Here is a 27,898-nt window from a genome sequence, read left to right as displayed (position 1 = left end):
GTACCATTTAGATGCTGCTTTTCTACAGTTAGTCATGGATACACATAGTGTTAATATATCAGGTGTAGCTGTGACAAAACTTTGACGTTTATGTTGCGCCATGATAGCATGTTTAAGCTGCATCCAATGGAAATGTTGAGTACTCGGCAGATCATTAGTAGCACATAACTGGACAAAGGGCTTCCATGCAAATCCATCATACAACTGATTTAATTGATGTATTCCAGCGGCTTGCCATATTTTCCAGATAACAACGTTATTTTGGATTCGAATGATATTGTTACGCCAAATAGGTGCATGAAGTGTATCCAGCCATTTAGTATTGAGTGATGATTCTATCCTTTTAAATACTTGAATCATGGATAGTAGTATATGATCACGAATGTTAGGTGATGATGGTGGCAACATGAAAGGGAGGTTCTGTAAGCTGTATGGATAGTATCTAGCTTGTTCAAAAGTCAGCCAGCGGGCAGATTGCGTCGCATCAGAGACATAAGTCAGCCAATGAGTACCTTGACGAGCCAGAAAAGCAAGGTGGTAATCCAATAAATCCGGAAAGTTTACTCCGCCATGAGATCTGCATTGTTTCAGCTTGTGTAGAGCGATCCTGGGAGTATTATTATTCCATAGGAATTTAGTTAGCAAAGACTCCAATTTTTTATAGACTGTTAGTGGGAAAAGAGTAGGCAACATACTCAAGGTGTACAATATTTTGGGAGCCAACACCATCTTGATCGACTCTAACCTTCCCCACCAGGAAAGATTCAGAGGGTTCCATTTGAGAGTTTGTGCCTTGATGTTGTCCATTAGTTGTGAAGAACAGTTTTCAATGGTGAGGTCCAGAGATTTGCCGAATGGAATACCCAAATAAGTCAATGAGGATTCAGACCAGCGAAAGCCATATTGTGTGATGGAGTGTTGAAGCACATATGAATTTAGAGGCATGATTTCAGTTTTGCTGTTGTTGAGTTTGTAACCTGATACAGCCACATAATCACCAATAAGAGAGAGCAACGGTGATATAGATTCAGGTGTGAGATACAACAGGACATCATCTGCATATGCTGAGAATTTTATTTCAGAGTCCATGCATTGTATTCCCCTGATATCTTTATTAAGCCTTATGGAGTGTAAGAAGGGCTCTAGAGCAAGGTTGAACAGAAGTGGCGATAGCGGGCACCCTTGCCTCGTACCCCTGGTAGGTTTGAAATGAGCAGATGTGAGTCCATTGATTCTTACATTGGTTGTGGGGGCTGAATATAAAACTTTGATCATTTGTATGGATGATTCATCAAAGCCAAACCATCGTAGAGTCTTGAAAAGATAGTCCCACTCCACTCTATCAAATGCCTTTTCGGCGTCAAGTGCTAAGGCCAACAGGGGAGATTTTTGCAGATTGGCATGTAGAATAACATTCGCGAACATTCGTGAATTATCACTTGAGAGTCTATTCAACATGAAGCCATTTTGATCTTCTCCAATTAATTTAGGGAGCAGTTTTTGCATGCGAATAGCTAAAATTTTTGCGTATATTTTTGCGTCAACATTTATTAAAGCAAGTGGACGGAAATTGGATACCAAAAGATGATCTTTGCCTGGTTTTGGCAAAACTATAATACTTGCTTCTGTAAAAGTGCCTCTCACATCCCCAGAACGCACAAAATAATCAAAAAGTTTAACTAGATATGGCGCTAATTCTTGATGAAATGTTGCATAAAATTCAGATGTGAAGCCATCCGGTCCTGGAGCTTTCCTTTTCGCCATATTTTGTAAGACTGAGTAAATGTCTGATACCGTTATAGTAGATGATAGAATCTTATTATCATCAGACGAGATTATAGGGTGTGGAGAATCCGTCAGTATCTTGGACGGGTCTGAGTGGGTAATTTCCGCAGAGTACAACTGTTCATAGAAATGACTGAATGTTTGCGAAATTATGTGTGGATCAGTAGTAAGAGATCCATCTTCTTTTTTTATGGCTGATATAGATAGGCGCTCATCTTGTATTTTCAGATAGTGAGCAAGGGCACTTCCCGCTTTGTTGGATGAACAATGATAATTAGCTTTTTGCATAAAAATGGCATTCCCTGCCTTTTTGCTGAGCATCAAATTGTAACTCAGACGTTCTTGATGTAGTAGTTTCAAAGTTAACATGTCTGCAGGATTCGATTGATGCCGTTTTTCCAAATCTTTAATCGATTGTTCATGAGCTGAGATTTGCTTGGACCACACCTTAGATAGCCGGGATTGATAAGATATTATAGCACCTCTGAGAGTGGCCTTAAGAGCATCCCACAAAATTGGCCAACCAACATCTTCCGTAGAATTAAATTCAAAGTACTCAACAATCTCTGACCTGATGACTTTTTTGAATTCATCATCAAGTAATAGTGCGTTGTTGAATCTCCAAACCTTTCCTTTTTTTGAGAGCAAATGACTGTCGAAAGATAGCTCAATGGCTGCATGATCTGAGACAGAAATCTCATGAATAGTGGAATGGGAGACAGCATTCAATAGATTATTACTTATTAGGAAGTAATCTAGTCTCGAGTATGAGTTGTGAGGTGCTAAATAAAAAGTGTATTGTCTATCTTCTCCATTCATGAGACGCCACACATCAACAAGCTTTAAATGTGTAATCAGATTATGAAGGCTTTGCCATGATTTGGTTGGTTTATGGGTGACTAAGGACTTCCTGTCAATTGCTGGATCCAAGGTTAAATTGAAGTCACCAGTTAATATATGGGAATGTGTTTTATCCTCAAGAATTGAAGCCAATAGGTTGTCGAAGAATTCTGGCTTGTCCAGATTAGGAGCATAGATATTTAGTAATGTGATCTCTTTTTGATGAATAAGTAGTTTAACAGATATCCAACGTCCTTCCGTATCAGTAGTATGAGATAAAAGCCTAATATAGTCACAATTCCTGAGCAGTATGGCCGTCCCATTCTTTTTTTGAACCGCTGGGGAGGCAATAACAGGTAATGACCAATTAGTTTTTAGTTTAGCTGATTCCAGCATAGTTAAATGGGTTTCCTGGAAACATACAATATCTGGCGATTTTTTAGAAACATAATCCAATATCTTTTTCCTTTTGATAGGATTATTAAACCCTTTGACATTCAATGAAAGAATTTTTACCATGGAAAAATAGAAGAGAGATTAGCAAAAAGAGTGACAGTTCCAGTGAGAATATTAACATAAATGCGGTGTGGAGTGTTGCAATGAGCAAAATGAGTTAACATCAATGTGTTATACAAACGCACATAAGTACTGCCAAGTCCTGAAAAGGACAATGTACAGTAAAACACCATGGGGAGAGAGAACATAAGGGCAGAGTAATCAGCAATCCGACATAGGAAATATGATATCCTCTTAAAAGCTTGTCAATTTTGAAAGGTTAATCTTAAGTACTATAGAATAGTTATATAGCCAACAGTGTATGAAGAACAACGAAGAAGTTGTAAGGTGAAATCATTGAGTAAATGCAAACAAGTGAATTGCAATCATTTATGCACTAACGTATCATAATATAATGGCAACAAATTATTAACAGTCAGTGAACCAGATCCTATGGGAGGAACCACCATGACATCTTTTACAGCACGCAATATGACCATTAAGCAGCTAGCATATTCAAGTCTGGTGTGGCGACACCAAGGAAGTGGTTAAGTAAAACTTTGGCAACAAGGACACAATAAACATGGCTTGATGTAGACGACATCACCTCCTAATTTACCTAAAATCTATTCAAATGTATATTATGTGTAGTCTGGACCATTAATAAGTAAAAGAGGGTAACAAATTATGAATAAATGACAGAAATAAGCAGAATAGCTAAAATGATGTGCTATAAACTATAGACAGACAGTTTGTGACTGATTAGCAAATTTATAATAGAAAGAAGTTGTAATGTGTAATAGTTATTCAGAACACTGAAATACATATCACTTATGAGCAAATAGATAACAAATCAAGCAGGTTAGATGAAATGGTGTATAAAGGAGGGATTAGCATTAGTAATAGAATGTCAAATCATTAACAATTAATAGATATGTACCTAAGACATAGAAATACTGAAGCATAATAAATTGGTTGGGTAAGTATGAGTGCACTATTGCACACACCTGATAGAGATGAATAGAGTAGTTCATATGCATACCCCAAAGATATATAAAATTGATTTAAGGAATTGACATGTAAAACAAGCATTATAAAAGCAACTTGATATGATGACAGATCTAAGTCAACAGGGAACAATTAATTATAATAAATGAGGTATCTTGGAAGTTAACATAAAAATATTGCAGAAGGTGAGACAACACATATTCTAAAAGCAATGAAGTTCATGATAGGAGTATTATATATAAAACATTATGTTAAATATTATAAAGTACGTTAAAATACACACTAAATAAATAACTACTGACAGGTAATGTAATTAATATAGCTAGGCACGAGAGGCTTCAATTCATAACTAAAGAAAGATAGATAATTTATAATTACTAAGTTGATATAGAGGTAATAACAATATAATAAAAATATCATGTGTGAGCATAAAAAGAAAAGAATTAATGCACCCTGAAGGTATAGTAACAATCAATAAGAAAATAAGAATAATATGTATATAGAAAAAGGAAATGTGCAGGACAATTCATAAAAGGTGTGAGATGTAGTGTTTAGCAAAGAAAGGCCCAGCCTGTAATCAATAGTACGTTAGAAGGGTACAGGGAGATATATTAATGTAGTCAGAAAATTACTGAATGATAGAAAGAACAGACTGACTATAATAGTAATGATAATGTTTAACAGTGAGAAGAGAGTGGAACTACTGGTATTCAAAAAAATGCTCAGAGAAGTGAAACCCTGAAGAGGGGGTGAAAACCACCTCTTGAGAGGAAGAGTTTACCATCCAATCATTGCATTCACATGTAGAAAATCACTCTCTGGTCACTGGTGAAAATATGACTTCATAACTCTTATGTAGTATTATTCCAAAAGTTATGTCAGAAAACTCTCTATATGGACAAAATAAGATTGCACTTAGCTTGCAAAAAGACTTAGAAAGATTAACAGTCTCAGGGGTCCCAACGTGGCCCCGTTTCGAGATCTTCTGCTTCAGGAGACCCAAACGTGTTTGTTTAAAGCCCTCTGTGCAGACTTAGTAGAAACAATTTTTTGCCAAGAGAAATCGGTCTTAAGATTCAAAAATTCCAAACGACCCGATTCGTTTGGAATTTTTGAATCTTAAGACCGATTTCTCTTGGCAAAAAATTGTTTCTACTAAGTCTGCACAGAGGGCTTTAAACAAACACGTTTGGGTCTCCTGAAGCAGAAGATCTCGAAACGGGGCCACGTTGGGACCCCTGAGACTGTTAATCTTTCTAAGTCTTTTTGCAAGCTAAGTGCAATCTTATTTTGTCCATATAGAGAGTTTTCTGACATAACTTTTGGAATAATACTACATAAGAGTTATGAAGTCATATTTTCACCAGTGACCAGAGAGTGATTTTCTACATGTGAATGCAATGATTGGATGGTAAACTCTTCCTCTCAAGAGGTGGTTTTCACCCCCTCTTCAGGGTTTCACTTCTCTGAGCATTTTTTTGAATACCAGTAGTTCCACTCTCTTCTCACTGTTAAACATTATCATTACTATTATAGTCAGTCTGTTCTTTGTAATCAATAGTAAGCAGAGTACATGGTGAAAATTAAAATATTCATAGCAGCATAATAATTAATGAGCATATCTTAAAGAAATCAACAAGTAGAAAAAAAAAAAAACAAAAAACTGGTATAATTGAAGAATACGAATTAATATGAATAATGATAACTTCACTGCATGAGGTAATAAGTTAAAACAATTCATTAAAAATGAATATTGTGCAAATAATAACATTATAGCATGAATGTAGAGTAACAGCAAGAATTAAAAGGAAGAAAAATGTATTAAAGAAGCAGCAGAAACATAATAATGATAATTAGAGAATAGTCTATGGATGGGGCAAGTAATTCATTTTGAGTGATAGAGTAGATTATGTAATATATAGGGCATAGCATGTTATTCTAAAAGAACACAAAACAGGATAAGAATAAAATATTCATAGTAGCATATTGATTAATGAATGAATTCATAAGGTGAATCACTAAGCAGAGAGCAATTAATCAAAAAAAAAAAAAGGGCTAAACTTAGTAATAGATATATACAGCGCCGCAGCTTATAGAAAAAGGAGAAACAATTCATAAATAATGAATGGGGTAATAGCGACGATCATAGTTCATATTAACAGTATGAAAAGAACACATAGAAGAAAGAAATGTGCCTAAAGGGTCTAGCAGCTAAATAGTAAAACTAATTAATATGCAGAGAGGAATAACTGAGCAGTGCACAAAAAGAAACATGACCAACCAGAATTCATTAATAATTCATGGAAGTACGAATTTGTTAAAACAACATATAAAAATACTTAGAACACAGATACCAATGTTAAAATCAAATTAATAGTATTATGCTTAAGGGATAAAGAAACAGAACTGGATGCAACTTTAAAAGTATCATAGTATTAATCATCAGATAAGGTATAGGAAATTTCATTATTGCATAAACGAGAGAAGTGTAAGGAAACTGGGAAATCATTAGAGGAATGAATAAGTCCACAAAGTGCCAAAGCTGCATCGATGTATATTAATTTCGATAAATTTCATTATGGTGATTTTGAAACTTTGCAAGATGTAAAGATGATCTGACCGCCATTGCCGAGGCATGGGGAAGGAGAGCCAGCTTCCACGTGGTCGCCACGCTGCATGCATTATTAATCGTTGAATTCAAAGAGTTCCGATGAACCTCCCAAGAAGATGAAAAATATTAAACTCTGTCTATAGCAGTCGGTTGTATTTCCTCCAGAAAATCAGATAACATTTGAGAATCAGTGAAGTTTTTAGTTTGGTTATTGATCGTAACCCGCATCGTGGCTGGAAACAGCATACCAAATTGAGCCTTGAGCTCCCTCAGCCTCGGTCGGTAAGTGAGGAGCTGCTTTCTTCTTTGTGCTGCACTTTTTGTAAGGTCTGGAACGAAGAGAATGGTGTGGGTATCCAGCTTGAGTGGAGATTTTAGTTTAGCCTGTTGCATGACTTCAGCCAATTGAGTGTAGCGCAGGAACCGAATGATAATGGCTCTGGAATATCTAGCATTCGCTGGTCTAAACGAAGGGACTCTGTGAGCTCGTTCTAGTTCGAACTCTCTTGTAAAACTTATATCAAGAATGTCCGGAATTAACTTTTCCATAAAAGAAAGGATGTCAGCCCCTTCTTTGCCTTCCGGAATTCCTAGCACCCGTAAATTGTTCCGGCGCGAGCGAAGCTGGAGGTCTTCAAGATCTTTTTCTAGCTGAGGCATTCTTTTTAATTGGCTCTGCACGGTTTTTATGGAAGTTTGAACCGATGTTTGTGTAGCTTCCACATTATCCAGTCTAGTAGTTAGCTGCACCATATCTTGTTTTAACTCTGTCAAGTCTTGTTTGATTTCCGATGTGTCTTCCTTCGTTTCATTAACAATCTCCTTAATGGCACGCAATTCAGTGAGTAGGGCCTGGTTTGAATCCGGCTCCGATTTATCATCCCCTGCTTTTTGCGGCGACGTAGGCTCCGGTTTGTGTCTTTTGCCTACCTTGGAGGAAGCCATCGGGTAAGGCAAGGAAGAAAGGCTAGTAAAATAGAAAATCTGCGAGGTATATCACTGATTATTATTTGATTCTTAGCCTGTAATGTCGGAGCTTGCCAACTATGCTGCCATTTCTTATCGCGCCCTCTAGCGCCCCCCGGGAGACGACATTTTTAGATATATTAGTGATAGGAAGAAATGCCAAAGTGGCATTGTGAGACTCAAAGGTGAAGGGGAGGAATATGTAGAAGCTGATAAAGAAAAGGCTGAATTGCTTAACAAATATATTTCTGTTCTGTGTTCACGGCTGAAGCTCTGGGAGCGGGACCGCAGAAGACAAACGTGAATAGGGATGGAGGAGTAATAGACCCTGATCGATTTTCAGAGGGTTGTGTTCATGAGGAGCTAGCTAAAATAAAGGTAGACAAAGCAATGGGGCCAAATGGTGTACATCCGAGGGTGCTGAAGGAACTTACGGAACTTCTGGTGGCTCTGCTGACTGACCTTTCAATGAGTCTCTAGAGTGGGGAGTGGTAACGGAGGATTGTAGAAGGTCAGATGTGGTCCTTCTCCACAAAGGTAGAAGTAAGGAAGAAGTAGGGAGTTACAGGCCGGTAAGTCTGACTTCTGTGATAAGCAAATTAATGGAAACACTTTTAAAACAGAGAATGGTGAAATTTCTGGAATCCTGTGGATTACAGGACCAGAGGCAACATGGATTCACTAGAGGTAGGTCTTGTTAGACAAATCTAATCAATTTCTTTGACTGGATGACCAGAGAATTGGATAGAGTGCGCTAGATGCGGTGTATTTAAATTTTAGCAAAGCCTTTGAAAGTGTTCCACACAGACGTCTAATAAATAAACTCGGTGCCCTTGGGATGGGTCCCAAAGTGGCAGACTGGGTCAAGAACTGGTTGAGTGGAAGGCGACAGAGGGTAGTGATCAATGGAGATTGCTCTGAGGGAAAGGGTTGTTACCAGTGATGTGCCTCAAGGTTCTGTTCTTGAACCTGTTCTTTTTAACATTTTTATAAATGATATTGCTGAAAGGCTGTCAGATAAGAGTTGCCTCTTTGCGGTTGATACCAAAACCTGCAATAGAGTAGACACCCAGGATGGTGTGAATAACATGAAGAAAGACCTGGTGAAGCTTGAAGAATGGTCTGAAATTTGTCAGCTAAAATTTAATGCTAAGAAATGCAAGGTCTTGCATTTGGGCTCCAAAAACCTGAGGGAATGATACAGTTTAGGGGATGAAAATCTTATGTGCACGATAGACGAGCGGGACTTGGGTGTGATTGAAAAGTTGACAGTGAAAGCTAGAAGGATGCTAGGTTGCATAAGGAGAGGTATGGCCAGTAGGGAAAAGGAAGTATTGATGCCCCTGTATAAGACTTTGGTGAGACCTCATTTAGAATATTGTGTTCAATTTTGGAGACTGCACCTTCAAAAAGATATAAAAAGGATGGAGTTAGTCCAGAGGAAGGCTAATAAAATGGTGTGTGGTTTTTGTCATAAGGTGTATAGGGACAGACTTAAAGATCTGTCTGTATACTTTGGAGGAAAGGTGGGAGAGGGAAAATATGATAGACATTTAAATACAATCAGCAAAAAAATTGTTATTAGCCTAGTGGTGGAAATACCCCATGAAAGTACATTTATAATAGGTGGAGAAAAAGCCTCAATTTATCAACAATATATGGACGGCGACGGCAACCCAATGAGTTCTTAAGCCAGTCCTGCTCTGTATCATAGGCAAAAAAACTCCACACGTTTCAAAATGTAACTTTTCAAAATGGGACCAAAGCCACCACTGTGCACAGGGAGCCATAAAAAGAACAAAACAGTTCACTTATCTTCCACGATGGCAACAACAGCAGTGAGTGGATCTTCCTGCTATAGAACTTCTCACGCTGAAAAAAGAAAAGGAACTGGATGTCACCAACAAGGCTCTTGTTTCGCCGAACAACGGTTGCGTCAGGGCAATCGCATTCTCTCCTGCTCCGTCCACACCTGGCTCAGAATGGCGCTGGAATTTATATTTCCGGATTCATAGGGGTCACTGTCAAAAAACTTTATGTACTGGAACAAACAATCTCACCATCAGTAGAAGGCACACCATTCTACTTTCTGATTAAGGCCAGATAGTTTTCAAAAAGAAAATAGACTGCTGTTCACTTTGATATAACAATCTTTTCACATCCCCAAGACGAGCTGTAAGGGGAATATGATGTAATACAAAGCACCTAAATTCCTCAAAAGAGTGTTTTTTTTCAACACAATGTCGTGTAAGTATATCTACCTGTCTTTTGTGTGAAATGTTAGAACGATGTTCAAACAATCTTGTTTTAAGACTGCGTACAGTATGTCCTATGTAGCACAGATCACAAGGGCAGAGTATTGCATAAACTACTCCAATGCTTTCACAAGTAACAAACTGGGTCATCCTGATACATTTTCTTCTGGGTATGCAAATTTGTTCTCCCTCATTCAATAAAGAACAAGCAGTGCACTGGTTACACCAAAAAAGTCCAACCCTCCCTCCTTCCTTCTTTGTCCAAACATCCGCAGGGCACAGCAGATCTTTCAAATTTTTATTCCGAGCGAATACAATTTTACAATCCAAATCCTGACAGTTTTGCTTAGTTTGCAGCATGGGCCATAAAGATATAATCTTTCTACCAAGCCGCTGTGATATGCCAGAATATCGTAGAACACATGCTATAGAATCACTCTTGTCATTCTTTGGTCTATATTATAACAACTGTTCCTGAGCACTAAATCTCACCCTTTTAAAGGCTTTAGAGATGACAGACTTTGGGTATCCTCGCTGTTCATATTTACTGTGTAACAATTGTGCATTATTCACAAAATCTTCAGTAGAATGACATATTCTTCTATACTGGAAAAATTGTGACACCGGCAAGTTGTTCTTCAGCGTAATAGGGTGCATACTAGTGTACTGCAACAAGGTATTCCTGTCTGAAGGTTTCGTAAAAACAGATGTTACAAATCTACCATTATCCTGTACGATTTTCACGTCCAAAAACATAATTTCTACACTGTCACATTTCATTTCAAATTTAATTGTGGGGTGGCAGCTGTTTAAATATTGAAAAAAACTTTCAAGATGTTCCTGCGTCGAGGTCCATAGCAGAAAAATATCATCTATATACCTTCTCCACACTTTAATATGGACCATGAAACTCAATGCATATTTCCAGTCTTGTTCAAACTTAGCCATAAACAAATTTGCTATGGAAGGGGCAAACGATGCCCCCATTGCCATCCCTGTTTTCTGCTGAAAAAACTTATGATCAAAAAGAAAATAATTCTTGAACATCGCAATCGTTGTTAAAGCTGTTATAACCTCCGTAGGCACTTGATGTGGATAGGGCCGAGCATCTAAAACATTCCTCACTACTTGAAGTGCTTCTGATTGAGGAATACAGGTATATAGCGATTTCACTTCTAGAGTTACCATCGGAACTGCACTGTCTACTTGATTCTGTGCATCTAAGCATTTTTAAAAATCTGTAGTATCTAATAGAAAAGAAGGAATGTTGGACATCAACGATTGAAGAAACACATCAACATACGTGCAGATTCTTTCCAATAAGGATCTCCTAGCTGAGACATTTAAATACCTACATGATATAAATGCGCATGAGTCGAGTCTCTTTCATTTGAAAGGAAGCTCTGGAATGACAGGGTATAGGATTGAAGTTAAGAGGTGATAGGCTCAGGAGTAATCTAAGGAAATACTTTTTTACAGAAAGGGTGGTAGATGCATGGAACAGTGTCCTGGAAGAGGTGGTGGAGACAGAAGCTGTGTCTGAATTCAAGAGGGCCTGGGATAGGCACTTGTGATCTCTTGGAGAGAGAAAGAGATAATGGTTACTGCATATGGGCAGACTATATTGTAGCTCATGTAGGAGTGTGTGGCGCAGGGGTTAGAGCTACAGCCTCAGCACCCTGAGGCTGTGGGTTCAAATCCCTCGCTGCTCCTTGTGACCCTGGGCAAGTCACTTAATCCCCTCATTGCCCCAGGCACACTAGATAGAGTTTGAGCCCACTGGGACAGATAGGAAAATATGATAAAGTAATAATAATAATAATTTTATTTCTTATATACCGCTATACCATAAGTTCAAAGCGGTTTACAACAAGTTACATACAATGAGAGTAAGAGATGCTTACAAAAAGAAGTAAGAGATGTTTACAACAAGAAGTAAGAGATGTTTACAACGAGATACATACAATGAGTGTATGAGATGTAAGGGGAACAGAAACAGTACTTTCTGGGATACAAATTGCAAATGGAAGAGAACCAAGATGGTTTGAATCAAAAGGAAGTATCTAGTCAGAGATTGGGGTGCAGGGGAAAACAATTTGGATGGAATACCTTTACAAATGAGAAGAAGGATGAGTTAATCTAAAATCAAGAGAATTGGGGATTGGGCTGAGGGGGATTGGGCAAGAATTAGGAATTAGAATTAGTTAAAGAGACGGGTCTTCAGTGATTTTCTGAAGTCGGCATAAGAAGTGGCCTCGAGAATGGGTTTTACGAGCCATGTGTTCAGTTTGGCTGCCTGGAATGATAACATTCTGTCTAGGAACTTCTTGTGAGACTGCATGGTGAGCATGGACCATGAGACACCAGCACACTCATAAAGCTGCAGTTACCAATTAAGCTGCTAGCTTTCACTCAAGGTGTGAAAAATAACAAAAACATGAAAAATGACGCTAACGCAAGGTTCACCAAAATATTTAATTTTATTATTTTTATTTTTTCCTATCATGGACATCAAAAGCTAGTTGCATTAGCGGGAGGTCGTTATAGTTGCCAAAATACTGGCCTTCTGATAACGAACTCAGCTCAATACTTCGAAACTCCCCATTATATACCTTTGGCTCAGTGTGACATCATTGGCTGTCAGCCAATCAAAATTAACAGAGGTGGTGTTTAAAGTTAGATAAAGAAAATTCCTTTATATGTTTAAAAGTTTCAGAAATCATATTTGTTTACATTCATTTCTGAATATACATTAACATTTTATAACATATCCAATATTCTTTTTGTCATTCTTAAAACTTATTTCAGACAATTTGTCTATGTGTCAGGCAAGATGCTGAAATGTTCTCAGCCTGCTTTGAACAACTAAGTTTCATATTACACCTAAAAAGTGTTGAAAACTGGTCAGCCTTGGAGGAAAAGGAGGGGCTGTTTTCCCCCTTTCTATGCTAGAGACTGCTAATTATTTCCAGATGTTGTGCTCAGGCTTCCTTTAAATTTCTTTAGGTTGCAAATATATATAATATGTTTTTTTCAAAACCCATTCTTTTGTTCAATACACATCCATACACATAATCACTCACTTTCAGGTTCAGGGGCCACTTCCATTCATTCAGACCATTTATTTTCATTCATAGTTTCACATACTATATGTATGTCAGGTTGGGATACGTAATCTCATATACTTTTTCTAACCAGCCTAAGGCACATCTGGTATCAATTAGAACCACGAGGCTTAGAAGCGTTTATACAGTGCTTATCCTCTTCTTAATCTTCCTCCCCACCATGATTCTCATCACTTCGTAATTCCCTTTTTGGAAGTTCAGTGCCATGGCCGTCATTCTGGATCAATGTTTTGCCCCTGTGTCCAGGTTGAAGTGGATCATATTGTGATCACTGTTTCCCAGAGTCCCTTCTACTTCTACACCTTGCACCAGTCCTCATAGTCCATTTAGAATTAAGTCTAGAATTGCATTTCCTCTTGTATTTTCCTTGACAAGTTGTTCCATGAAGCAATCGCCTACAGCATCCAGGAACTTGGTCTCCCTACTGCAGTCGGAGGTGCCTAGGTTCCAATCTATCCCCGGATAATTGAAGTCACCCATGATAACTGCGTTGCCTCCCTTGCAGTTGCGTTTAATCTCGTCCGTCATTTCTCCATCAGTTTCTTCGGCTGCCCTGTGGGTCAGTAGCAGATGCCGATCTTCATTTCCATTCCATTTGTTCCCAGTATTTTGGCTCATAGAGACTCTACCTTATTTTTCATTTCTGGCATATTCTCTCCAGTAGACTCGATTCCCTCTTTGATGTATAGGGCAATAACCCCATCTTTTTGTCCTACTCTATCTCTGCGGTATAGCTTGTATCCCGGTAGCACAGTGTCTCAGACTTTTCCTCGTTCCACCATGTTTCTGTGATGCCGATGATGTTAAAGTTATCTTTTTGTGCCATAGCTTCCAATTCCCCCATCTTATTCCTTAGGCTCCTTGCATTCGTGTACATATACTTGAGTACTTGCATTCGTGTACATATACTTGAGTTTGTAGCCTGTTACTTTCTTGCATTTCCTTTCCTCTTGTGTCCCTTTCGATCCGTGATGATTTCTATATTGCCTATGATCCGGTGAGTCTTCCCCACAATCTTCTTGCATGGTATCCTCTGGGTATACTGTTTTCCAAGCCATCGATTCTTGGTCAACTGTCGGCTTTCCCCTTCTTCCTAGTTTAAAAACTTCTTAATTTCTTGCTTGATGTTGCTTGCAAGTAGCCTCTGTCCGTCTCCGCAGAGGTGGAGTCCATCCTTCATGTATAGCTTGCTCTTTCCCCAGAATGTCATCCAGTAGCGCACAAAGTGGAATCCTTCTTCTTCACACCCACACCTCCAACTTCTCTCCCTTTCTGTTCCTTCCCTCCCTAAATCTCATTGTCCATCATCTCTCTCCCTCTTCTCTGTTTTTAGACCCATTATTTCTCACCCCCCCCCCTCAGTCCGGCATATGTACATCTCTTTGAACCCACCCTTCCCTCCCTCTCTCCATTTACTTCTACACCAGGGCCCCTCTCACCCAAAGGCCTGTCCACCCTGAAGGCCTGCATGTTCCCCCCTGGCCTCCCGGTCTTACTTTTACTTAATTACAGCAGCAAAGCAGACTGCAGAGAGTTTCACTGGTGCTGTAGCAATCCTTGCAGGCTGCCATCGGCCTCCGCAACTATCGTTCCCTCTGCCACAGTCCTGCCCCTCCTATCACATCTGCCTGCCAAGTAAATGAGCTTCAAGTACTTCTGTTAGAACCATCTTATACAACATTCCACCACAATAGAGTAGTTCTTCGTACTCAACCCAAGTTCCTTTTGGAAGTCATCTCTGAATTTCATCTCAACCAGTCTATAGTGCTTCCTGTCTTCTTTCCAAGACCACATTCTCACCCTGGTGAAGCTGCACTCCACACTTTGGATTCCAAACATGCTCTAGCTTACTATCTGAAAAACTTTATAGAACTTCTACTCAGCTGATCCTGTCAATGATCACAATGAGAATCATCTTCACATGGCTGGCAGACTATATCTCCTTCTGCTAAGTTTGGGCTGGGCTGAGGCTTGAAATCCATGTCACTGCACCTGAAGTTTGAGCATTAATGACTTCAGTAGCTTATCTGCGTTCCACTTCCACTGAGGACATTTGGAAAGTAGCCACCTGGTCCTCAATTCATACATTCACATCCCTTTATTTTTTGGAGAATCATTTCAGATGGGATAGTTGTTTCTGCCAAGTAGTTCTACAAAATGTATTCTCTACTTAGATGCCAACTTCCCTCCATCCCTTTCAGTTTCACCAGGCTCATTGTACTTATTGATACCCTCATCTCAGAGGCATGATCCTGGCAGCTAGGGAGTCCCACATGTGAGAATATACTGCCTGCTTGTCCTCGGATAAAGCATAGTTACTCACCTGTAGCAGGTGTTATCCGAGGACAACAGACATATATTCTCACAACCCTCCCACCTCCTCTAGCTGGCTTCTTAGTTTAATTACTGAATTGATGGTCCCGTGAGCTGACGTCGGGCATGAAGGGAGCAGCGCATGTGCAGTATGGATGTTCTTTAAAAGTTTTAAAGTGATAATACACTTTTTGACTGTCCGTAATGGACTCCATGGATGACATCACCCACATATGTGAATATCTGCCTGTTGTCCTCAGATAACACTTCCTACAGGTAAGTAACTAAGTTTTATAGAGTGTGCACTATGTAGAAAGAGGATACAGTCTTTGTAGAGAGTGCAAACTCTTTGCACATTGTGTGCACTCAATGAAAACAGTGCTCACACTTATCAATATTACTGTCATGATGAAAAAAAAACCTGTATGTTTGGTGTGTATATGGATGGGGTACGGGAGGGGGTCTGTGGGGATTATCTGGTGTGATTCATGTGGTACGCCTGGCTGGATGGTGCCTACTGGAATGAATGTGAGTGTGTGTGGCGGGGTATTTTCTCTCTTTCTACTATAAAACTTTTATTGCGGCTTTAGTTAGCTCTCCAGGGAGGCACATGCCCTATTGTTAGATGTTACACTCAGTCCAAGGCACGATTTGCTGTTATATCCTTGCTTGCGTGAGTGCTTTGTTGATGGGCTTGGCCTTGCAGATTCATTTTGACTGTTTACTTTTATCATTCTTGGATGCTTTGTACAATTTGCACTGCTTTTGTATACTCTTGTTTTACGACTTCTGTTTTCATGCTGTGATTTTGGCTGCATTATCAATCAATAAAAATCATTTAAAAAATAAAATAAAATAAAATTTCCATAAACAAAACAGGATACGTTACATAATTTTCTGGCTGCATACCCCTAGTATACCTAGTATAATTTTCTGGCTGCATACCCCAACTGGACCTAAGTTGTACCTATGACCTATTAGACCACACCATCCTAATGAACTGTTTAGAAACCATAGGTATCGCAGGAAACGTGCACAACTGGTTTCAGGGATTCCTAGGGAACAGATCCTATCAAGTATACAAAGAAGACAAACTCTCCTACAGCTGGAATAACAATTGCGGGTTGTCCCAGGGTTCCCCTCTATCCCCAACTCTGTTCAACATCTCACTGGGAAATTAGCTACAAAGCCTAAGGCTCAATTTCTACATATACGCAGACGACATTACTCTAGTGATCCCCTTAACCTGTATAACGTCAGATTTTTCTAATTCCTTAACCAACATTCTAAATCAAATTGAGCTCTGAATGACAGCCTTTAAACTGAAACAATACAGAAAAAAAACAAATTCTTCCTGGCAACCCCTAACGAAAAGATAAAAGAAAATACGATTCACGCAAATGGTCGTGAATACAAAATCGATCACATCATAAAAATACTAGGTGTAACCCTTGATAAGCACCTAACCCTGGAAAAACATACAGATCTAATGTTTAAAAAATGCATATCGGTCCTATGGAAGCTTTGCACCATTAAAAAATACTTTGACGAAGTGTCTTTCCACTTACTAGTACAATCATCCATCTTGAGCACTCTGCATTATTGTAATATCATATACCTAGGAGCTTATAAAAAGACAATTAACAAGTGAGACTAATCCAGAACACCATGGTCTGTCTAATCTTCGGTTTAAAAAAATGGGAACACATAACCCCGTACTATCAAAAACTTCACTGGTTGCCTGTGGAATCTAGTTCTCTTCAAGTTTGCCTGCATTAGCTACAAAGCCATTTTCGGGATGCTACCAGCTTACCTTGTCTCTCAGTTCACTTTAAACTGTTCCAAGAGCACCCGCAGAATAAATCTATTCAATTACCCCCTGAAAGCTTGCCAATACAAGAAGTTCTTCGATAGAATGTTATCATTTCAGGCAGCTAAATTGAACACATGGCTCGGAAAACCCATACTAGAGGCCATCTCTTACGCTGACTTTAGAAAACTACTTAAGACACGTCTGTGTAACAAGTTCTAAATCCCAAAGCATGTTCTAGTTATCTCTTCATCAAAACTTGTCCTACCTATCCCATAATCAATTCCTAACACCCATCCATTTCTCAATTGCACCACTGGAATAACTTTCAATCTTCTAAGTCAACTGAAGATCTCTTTCAACTCTAATTGTATTTCAGACTGAATGCTTTCTACACTTGTACATCAGATTGAATACTTTTTACACTTCTGACCAAATGTTCTTTGTACTTCAGACTGAACGTTATTATCTTGTATCTCTACCCTGACTATATGTATCTTCCGTTGTAAACCGCTTTGAACTTATGGTATAGCGGTATATAAATTTCTTACTTAATAGGGAGATAAAACTTAGTATTCTGTGACAAGAATTACTCTGTAATATTGTGCTCACAGCTATGGTTTATTGTAAATAATATTGCTTTCCTTATATTATTTTAAATATTATTGTGAAGTGCTCAGACCAAATAACCCAAAATATAGTGAAGTCACTACAACGAGGTTAACATGGGGACCATCATCGCCTTCACCTGTCCCCTGCCCTCCCTAGATGACCACAAACATTTTCAGATCAGTTTAATTTAATATACTTATCTGAATAGGAGGGTAGGAGGTGAAACTCGAGTCGGGGGGACGGGATTGGAAGAATGAATGAACAGTTCTAGAATTTTAACGGAGCACATGAGTTTTATTAATACACAGTCACCAATGAGAATTAACAAAACCAACTACCCTCCTATTCAGATAAGTATATTAAATTAAACTGATCTGAAAATGTTTGTGGTCATCTAGGGAGGGCAGGGGACAGGTGAAGGCGATGATGGTCCCCATGTTAACCTCATTGTAGTGACTTCACTATATTTTGGGTTATTTGGTCTGAGCACTTCACAATAATATTTAAAATAATATAAGGAAAGCAATATTATTTACAATAAACCATAGCTGTGAGTACAATATTACAGAATAGCGGTATATAAGAAATAAAATTATTATTATTATTATTATTAGTTAATGGCATTCAATTCTCAACACAGTTTAATAAATTAGCTTCCTAATTTGTAACTGTTCTCAACTAAATTTTTCTACAGATGCAACTACAAAAGCTCGACTTGAACTGCTTAAGTCAAAAACACTTACAGCTGTTCATGAATTAACATCACAAGCTGAATATACATATCAAGAGATGGAAAAGTGTCTTGGAGCTAGGTATCTAGCAGAAATGTCCAGGTAATAATATATGTTTGTGAAATATGCCCTTCAAGAAATAACTTGATGGGTAGGTGTAAAATCATTCGGAGCTGCATTAAAAGGATATAGAATTAATCCAGTTAAAAATTAGTAGGTTAACTGTATTCAGAAACTGTGATTGTTATTCTGCCTTTAGGAAGTTATTCAAAACAACTTTATTTAACAGTATTATGGACTGATTAATTAATCATAAAATAATGATGGACAAATAGCTTACCATATTTTGATGTAAATTAGGTGATTTTATGATAATCTATCACAGATCAACATAAATTAGGTGATTTTATGCACTTGTTACAATGTAGGCTCTTGAACTAATTATACTGTATACTTCGAAATGTAAAGTTCTTCACTTTGTTAAAATATTGTACACCATGTAACACTATTGTCAATAACGATTGATCAAAAATAATAAATCCAATCTAATGTTTGCCTTACTATTTCAATCTAAAAATCTTTAAATAGTATCTCAAACCAAGTCCTTACCATCCCATACTACAGAAAAATTGTAATTGCAAAATCATATATAGAGGTTGATATTCAATGTGAATTAAATGTGCAGGGGAGCTTCCTGTCTGGTTAAATCAAACAGTGCCACAAAATATCAACATTAACTGTTAGTTGCTTCAGGGATGGTCCATGGGTAGAGATTGGGCAGAGGCAATATTTAACTAGTTAGTAGCAATATTCAGTTAAGTAAGTGGATAAAAGTTAGGATAACAAAAAGGCTGTGCTAACTATCCACCAAGTCAGCTATACACCAGTCTGAATATTAATTGGTACATATCTTCCAATTGGCCACTTTACCTGTATATTCACTGCTGGAGCCTGGACATGGCCTAGCAATGAATACCCACGCTCAATTCAATCCACCTGTCCGTGGCTTAAAAACCAATGACTTTCGCAAGCTGAATATTACCCCTGTAATTTTTTTTTATGCACAAATGGCCATATTCTATATATGGCATTTAAAAAATTGTTGCTGACTAGAATGAAAACGTGATTCTACAAGGTGTGTGTAGCTTTTATAGAATCGTGCATAACACCTGTGTACAATGCATAACTTAAGCACAGGCATTTAAGCCAGCTAAAACCAGACCTAAATGCATGTTCCTAAGTTGTGCACGAATCAAGCGTATTCTATAATAATGCACCTAACTTTTAGGAGCACCCCTAATCCTCCCCTAGCTACGCCCCTTTTTCAAATTCACACACCGCAACTTATGCATACTTTTTACAGCATCGTCCTTTCTGAGCTATGCACATAATTTTTAATTAATCCCTATTAGCATCAATTATGTGTTGTTAATTGCCAATTATTGGTGCTGATTAGCCCAATTAGACAATTAAGTTATGCGCATACATCGGCTAAAGGCAACAATGTATGCACACAACTTTAGGTGTCATATAGAGACTTTGGGAGAAAGTGTATAATTGTATAAAGTAGGCACTAATAATTCCACACAGAATATGTAAATAAATGTTTAGAATAATGGCATATATGTATTTATTCCAGCATATTCTCACATGTGGGTGATATCATCCATGGGTCCCCGGTACGGACCGCATTAAAAGTGTAGTATCACTTTAAGTTTTTAGATACTTCACGACTGCCCGCACTGCGCATGTACAAGTACCTTCCCATCCGTAGGTTTGCAGTTCCTCAGTTCTTCATTTTCCGTGGAGCAAAGTCATTGTTGACCTGAACTCTGTTCAGTTTTTGCTACGCGTCTTTTTTTCTCTATTTTTGTCTAGAATATTTTTTTTTTCTCTTTGATAAAAAAAAAAAAAAGTTTATTTTGTTTTTTGTCATTCGTTGGCTTTGGCCTTCGTGACTTTTTTTCTGGCAAAATTGAGTTTAATTTTGATGAAGCCATATTCCTGTCCATGTCGAAATCATTAATGGGGTTTAAAAAGTGCTGTAGATGTCAAAGGCCTATTTCCCTCACCAACCTTCATAGTTGGTGCCTACAGTGTCTTGGGCCTGAACACTGGGTGGAATCTTACGCCTGGTGTTCCACCTTTCAGAAGTGCTTCATCAAAAGTCATTGACTTCAGCAGGAGAAATTGTTCGGCACGGCCATGGACACCAACAAGACCTCACAGCCATCTACATCAGACTCCTGCATCGACATTGACATCGGTATTGGGAGATCTTGCACCATTAGAGAAGCCAGCTAAGAAGTCACTAGTTTCCCAGACACCATCGCAGGTTGCAACAGCATCGAGTCCCTTGATGCAGACCAAGCAATGATGTCCACCCTTGAGGCTTGTCTCTCCTTCGAGGTGTGCATCTTCATCGAGGTCACCCTCTCTGAGGCAAGCTGCTGCAACGATGGTACCAGCAGATAAGCTTTCTTATAGGGAAAGCTCGATGAGTTCTTCCAGAGAGAGATTGGTGATTTATTCAAACTCCATGCACCAACTTTAACATTGACTCCCTCGGTACTGGCCCAGCCTGAGCATACTACCATGAGGCCCCACAGTACTGCATTCAACGCTCCTGTAGAATGTCGACATGGATCTTCATCGAATCATCATTGATCCTTGATGTGACATTCTACTCCTCGACATCAGTCATCACATCAAAGTTCAGTTCTCCATCAGTGCATCGATCCACTTCATCCAAACATCGATGTTCATCATCTTCTATTCGACGTTCAAAGTCCAGGAAGCATCAGTCTACATGTTTATCAAGTTTCAAGTTTATTTAGTCTTGATATACCTATCGCTTTAAATGCCAAAATGGTTTACAATAGTACAAAATTTTTAAACATTTTTTTAATATAATATATATTTTTAAAAAGGGAAAGAAGAGACTGGTTACACGGACAATACAGACAAAACATGCTACAAAAGGGGAATGGGTGGGATACATTACATAAAAATAAAAGAAAGGGAAATGGGAAAAACGAGGGAGAAACAGGGTGTAGCTGATGTCTGGCCATTGTCTGAGTCTCTTGAACAATTAATCCTAGGGATAGATCTCATAGGCATGTCAAAGCGGAAAAGAGCTGCACATCGAACCTCCTCCTCATCTTCCTTGGATTGATACCAAGCTCATAGGTCATTTTCAGAAATAAAAGCTAGACGTCTGGCTGTTTTGAAAATGGACATTTTCTCTACTGGATTTCTGGATGTTTTTTTCCAAAATACCCAAATTAGACTTAGGCGTCCTATTGTAAATACCTCTCCACTTAACTTGAAGGCGCCTAACTCAGTAGGCGCCTACAGCTTTCTAGTGAACACCTACATCAAGGCGCTTACCTTAATGTAGGTGTGATTAAGGGCGGATCATGGATGTGATTTTACATGTGAAATGATAAAAAGTGGTTCCCTTCAGAGGTACATAAAGGAGCACACTAAGGAGCAGGACTTGCTCCTTATGTGTACTCCTTCATCAAATTTGTTGGCATTGAAACCAATGCCAGTTTGTTTTAGATAAGTTTGCTCATTTTGTCCCGGATTCTCTATACTGCGTTGATATTGGTGGCTGCTTAAAAAGCGGCCGTCGATCACGTGTCAATCATGCGACAGCACCATATATAGAATTGCACCTCCAGGAAAGACAGGGCCCTATGTAGGCGCTTTACGATGCTTAATGCCACTTCTGGTTTTAGTCAAACCCATAGTGGTACTAAGCGCCGTAAAGCACCTACATAGGTGTGATTCGAGTGCCTTATATTTAGGTACCAGTAGGTGCTTTAATTTTTATGTCTTTTTGCCATTTTAAGTGGCATCTGTCAGTTAACTTAGGTGCTGGTTATAGAATTCCACCCTTTTGCTATGTGATTTTTTAAAAATGACAAAATTGCTCCCATAAGGGATTGTCTAGAGATATTCTAGCCCTGGGTAGCAGTCAATATATCCATGATTGGGTATTGTGTAGCAATTCAAAATTTTGGAACACTTTTACTAAACCATGTTAAGTATTAATGTGCATTTAATATGGAAAAAAAATAGCATAATGCAAAACATGTTAAAATGCTTTGAGTTAGTTTAGCCATTTGCACATGCTAACCCTGTGTTATACATTTACTTATTTTCTGTGGGAAGAGGGCTTGACAGGGATGAAGAATGGGCATGGAAATGCTGTTTAGCTAGTGCATTGACAATAAAATGTGCTAACTGAATAATGTGAGAGCTCTGGCATTAATTTTTGTCACATGCTAATCCTAACATTAGTGCGAGGCCAAATTTATGGACAACCTAGAAATGGGCTTAGAATGTGGGAGAGTCCTGTGTTAAAACATGCTAAGCCCATTTACTAGTGCTGGAAGTCTTAATGAAATATCTTTGTCTTTTGTGTGTCCAATTAATTTTTTAACTCACACACAAAGAGCAGATCCCAAATAGATGTATAAATTACTTCCTTATTCAAAAAGTATAAATTAATATCTGGATATTTGAATAAAAAACCAAAAAATGGTCTAAGAGATATTTGGAGCATTGAGATTAAGCATCAAATTAATGCATCTCAATGGCCACTAATTTGGTCTTGGAGAATGAGATGTACAGTGTCAGTATCTATGAGACAAACTTGGTTCTTTTTATTACATAGAGCTTTTTGGACCCCTACACGTTTGCAAAAATTAGACAGTTCTAAGTCCAATAAATGCTGGCACTGTAATCTGGAACCAGGGACATTAGATCACTTACTGTATCATTGTCCCTACATTAAAAGTTTTTGGAATTCAATTTGGCCACAAATTAATAAATTAATGGAAAATCATATAGCAATATCATATGATACAATATTATTTGGAATGATGATGAGAAAAAAAAGTCAAATTTCACCAGAAAATAACAAGCTTTTATTAATTATGACAGGGGTTGCCATTCAGCATATAACCAATAATTGGAAGAATTATAATAACCTAAATTATACATTTTGGTGGAATACAATATGTCATATATTCAAAATGGAAAGAACAATAGCAATACAAAGAGGGACATATACTAAATTTATAAAAATATGGGGGCCATTGACAAAATACTGCAATGAATAAATAGTAGGATTTTTCTTCTTCTTCTCTTCTTTTAAATATCTTCTTTGTGACACACATAGAGGGGGGGCAGTGAAAATAAATTTTACATAATAGGCTATAATATGATATACAATATGTAATGTATGATTAAAAAGTAATAGAAGGGTGGGGGGAGGGAGAGGGGGAAAAATATATTTAGAATATGATGTATTAGATATAAAAGTGATATTGTGTATTTATCAATTGTATTTTAATATTTTGTACACTTTATGTAAAACTTGAAAATAAAAAATAATAAGGAAAAAAAAAAAAAAAAAAAAAAGTTTTAAATATTCTTAAAACTAAACCTGACATAGGCCACGTTTCACCCAAACAAGAACTGTATCGGGGTAATCTTGCTAAAACCAAAAATAAAAAACAAAGAACATACAAAATGAACTGTAAACAACCAAAAGGGATCCAAATGATACAGTTCATTTATATGTTCTTTGTTTTTTTAATGTTTGGCTTTAGCAAGATTACTGCTGATTCAGCCCTTGTTTGTGTGGAACGTGGCCCATATTGGATGGTTTTAAGGACATTTTGGTTTTCCTTGAATATTTCTGAATTATGGTTTTCTATCCATGTATTTGTTCTTCATAGCTCAGTAAGAACAGGAGTGTATTGAGCCATTTGTTTTCACATTAAGGACATCGTGTACAGATTTCATTTTCAGAAAAAAATTAAAAACTGTGCATGCAGAATATGAAATATGAACTGCAATCTGTTTTTACATTGCCATCAAATGTATCGTTTCTATTTTTGCAGTATTGACAAGATGATTTATATTGCACAACATCACATTGAAGCTACTAATAAAATCCAGAGTGAACTTGTTTTAGAACAGACAGACTTCTACATCAACAGTGATGTAAAACTGTTCCCGGATCCTCTTCCGCTGTCACGCCCCCCTTCACTGGAAAAGCAATTCTTTGTCACTTTAAAAATGTCTCAGCTTAACAACCTGTATCAGCAGCTCCTAAAAGTGTCTCCTGGAGGTAGGAAAAAGATTGTTCATCAAAGGCAGCATTTTTCAGACTTGCATAAGTACCTACTTATATTCTGCAATGTGGGTGCTGGACTCAAATAAGTAATTGTGTGGTCAATATTCATTGGGAATAATCCTACCCAAATAAGTCCCACTCACTGGATTTTTAGTAGCACTTACCAGTATGGTGTCACTGAGAATCTGGTCAGACTGTCTCAGCCTTATTTGTGCAATGGTCTGTGGGAGGAGTCAGAGAGAAACTATAATTACTGGTTTGGTAGCAATATTCAGTCTGTTAATCAGGTTTATCTGGATAAAGTTAGGACAGTAAAAGTACCCAGATAATTATCTGGATGCTGGTCTGCATATCAGTACCAGATAAATTCCAGTAGCTGTATTTCCCCTGGGTATTCGGTACTTGTATCTGGGTACAGTTTTCAAGAAACTTGCTGCCTGGCATTTATAAAAACATGATCATCATGGGTTGACTTGTCAGTTTACTACAGAAAGCACACTCAAAGAAAAGTATAAAGAGGTGGTGAGAAGTTCTCTACATTTTAACAAGAAATGATCAGAAATTAAGCAAATTTAGGTTACACAATAGGAAGAACTTATAACTATAAATTGTAGCTAATTTCTGAGCAAGTCAGACAAATATTTGGAATAGTTTAGTTCGGTGACCTAGCCTGAAGTCATAGAAGTAAACCAAATGTCTTGAATTGCTCTCGGTCCTATCTTTCTGTGGTTAAATGGAATTATGTATCTCGTAAAGAGTGGAAGAGTAACCTAATAGTTAGAGTAGTGGGTTGGGAACCAGTTTCAAATTCTATAGCAGGTTCTTGTGCCCTTGGGCAAGTGCTTAACCCTCTATTACCATGGACCCAATGCTGGTCAGGTTCTGGTAACAATGCTAGTCCAGGTCATGCCTCCCTAGACAGTGCAACATAGTAATGCTTCAAACTGCACAGAAAGCAATGGCAAACCACTATTGTATCATGCCACAAAAGACCACAAGGGTGGTCACCATGATGCAACTAATCTTGAGAGTAGAACTGTATATCTCAAACAAATACCATATGCCATTACATTTTGAAATGTTTTATAAAACATACAGTTGTTTATCATCCCACCAGATCTTTGGTTTTGCCTTCTATCAGCAGATAGAGCTAGAGAACCACCAGACTAGTGATATCATTCTATAAGTATCCTGAACAACTTATTACCAGTCAGTATTTTTCAATCTCCAGCAGTTGGTAGGTGAGGCATATTTTGCATCTGGAGACTGGTTGGTAGGCTGGTGCCAAGGTTAGGGTGAGGGTCTAAAGGTAAGGTGAAAATAATTTTAATGGGTAAAATCAGGCAAACTCAGGATTGCTCCATTTTGATAGAGTTCACATCAGGAATTCCCCCAAGACTCAGTTCTTTCCCTGTTTTATTTAATATTTACGGGCCACTTTTATCAGGCTGTGCTAGAGGTTTTCAGTGTGAGTTGGTGTGGTAAATGCTATGATGCTCATAGAATTCCTATGGGCCCACACTAAAAACCTCTAGCGCAGTTTGATAAAAAAAAATGGGGGGTATATGATTTCTATCTGCCAGTTGTTAGCAAGCCATGGTATAGAATATACTGTAGGCTTTATGCCGATGAACTTCAAATCTTTTTTCCAACAAAGGGAATCTTCTTCAATGCTAGCAAACAAACAGGCAAATAGTCTGCAAGAGCCAGACCGGCAAAGTGGTGAGCAGACTAAGAACAGACCAAAGTACTCCAAGGTAATCTAAAAATACTTTAATGAGCTAGAAGGGTAAAAGCTATACCTGATCTGACCAAGTTTCACGTTGCATCAGGAGCTAATGACACTATAAAAACAGAATAAATAGCATAAAATATAATAAATAAATAATGTCATCCATACTAAGAAAAAACTCATATAAAACAATAAATGTTTGATTGACATCAATAAAATAGAAAGCCATGAGACTATTGGTGACTACTGAAGAAAGTATGAGATATGTAGCTACAAAATCTAAGATGTTTTCAGCAGCTGAAACATCACTTTGGAATTAGCTGTCGGGACATCTAAGATTAAGCACCGACCATTTTAGTTCCAAAAAGCTGTTGAAAACCAAGCAATTTGTGGACACCTATTTGTAGAGCTGTTCAGTCTTCATATTAATATATTCCCTGGTAGATGTAACTTCTGTCTTGACTCTTTGTTTGAGTCAATAAGTGGGTTCTTAAGTGCCTTTGTTATTAATTGCTTGGGCATTGTTTGTTTTGGGATACAAATGGGGTTTTTGGGGGGTTTTATATAAGAAAATGTATTTTATGGTACTGTAATTTAGTTCAAATTTTAGAACTGTAATTTAGTCTTATATTCTGCAATTAGGTATGGTTATTTTTATGGAAACCGCGTTGTTTAAAGGCGGTATATAAATCTTTTAAATAAATAAATAATAAGTTGTTTTTGGACTCCATTAGAGTATTTCAGTCAGTTCTTGATCTGCTCACTGCTTTACTTCTATTTAATATTGGATGAACGCAAATAAATTAAAACTGAATATGTCATAAACACTAGGAAATTTTATTTGATAATGTTAAGAGTCCTGTTATCAAAGAAATAAGGGGGGCAATATTCAGACCACAGGAGGCAGCATGGTGAACCCAGATATTCAGTGCTGGATACATAATTGCCAATAATCTATGGATTTCTGTCTAGTGCTATTAAACATCACTACTCACATGGCCAAAAGGAAGATGCTGGATTGGGGAGCCAGAGCTGACTGGGAGTGTTAAAGTATGCCAGCATATATTTCCTGAATGTTGCAAATATTGTTCTGTTTAATGTGTTCTATTTTGGTGCTTTATTTTGATTTTATGGCCCATAATTCACTGAGTGTTTTCAGTGTAAATATTCCCATCAGTAATAGAGATACCGAGCAGCGGGGAAAGGCAGCAGGCGGAGCTGCATCTGAGCAACACAGTGACAAGGTCCTTCTCTGCTGCGTCCAAAAATGTCCATACAGGCACATGTTTTGTGACTCCAGATATTTAAATTTGCCCTGCCATACCCCATCTTGACCTTGAGAACAAGCAGGACATCATTTGTCTTCTATGGGTGACATCATCCAATGGAGCCTAGCATGGATGTTGCCCAGGATTCTAATAAATTCTGAAGCATTTGGCAGCAATGTTCTGTGCTTGTGCA

The 27,898-nt window shown here is 38.0% G+C and overlaps 1 protein-coding gene and 1 long non-coding RNA gene across 2 annotated transcripts in view; one reads left to right on the top strand and one right to left on the bottom strand.

Moving 5' to 3' along the window:
• SPEF2 (sperm flagellar 2) overlaps positions 1-27,898 on the top strand; it is a 544,154-nt gene that overhangs the window by 458,723 nt on the left and 57,533 nt on the right. The window contains exons 26-27 of the mRNA XM_033932867.1: positions 18,515-18,653; positions 24,470-24,699. Coding sequence (XP_033788758.1) covers positions 18,515-18,653; positions 24,470-24,699 — 369 coding nt within the window. The remainder of the gene's footprint in view (positions 1-18,514; positions 18,654-24,469; positions 24,700-27,898) is intronic.
• The window catches only part of LOC117355004, a 217,928-nt gene continuing 214,587 nt past the window's right edge, over positions 24,558-27,898 (bottom strand). The window contains exons 2-3 of the long non-coding RNA XR_004538261.1: positions 24,870-24,926; positions 24,558-24,693 (exon numbers count right to left, since the gene is read on the bottom strand). This is a non-coding gene — a long non-coding RNA (uncharacterized LOC117355004). The remainder of the gene's footprint in view (positions 24,694-24,869; positions 24,927-27,898) is intronic.

Source organism: Geotrypetes seraphini, chromosome 1, assembly GCF_902459505.1.
Source record: "Geotrypetes seraphini chromosome 1, aGeoSer1.1, whole genome shotgun sequence".
NCBI lineage: Eukaryota > Metazoa > Chordata > Amphibia > Gymnophiona > Dermophiidae > Geotrypetes > Geotrypetes seraphini.
The sequence above is the reverse complement of the archived record's forward strand: the minus strand, read 5'-3'. Positions and strand labels throughout refer to the sequence as shown.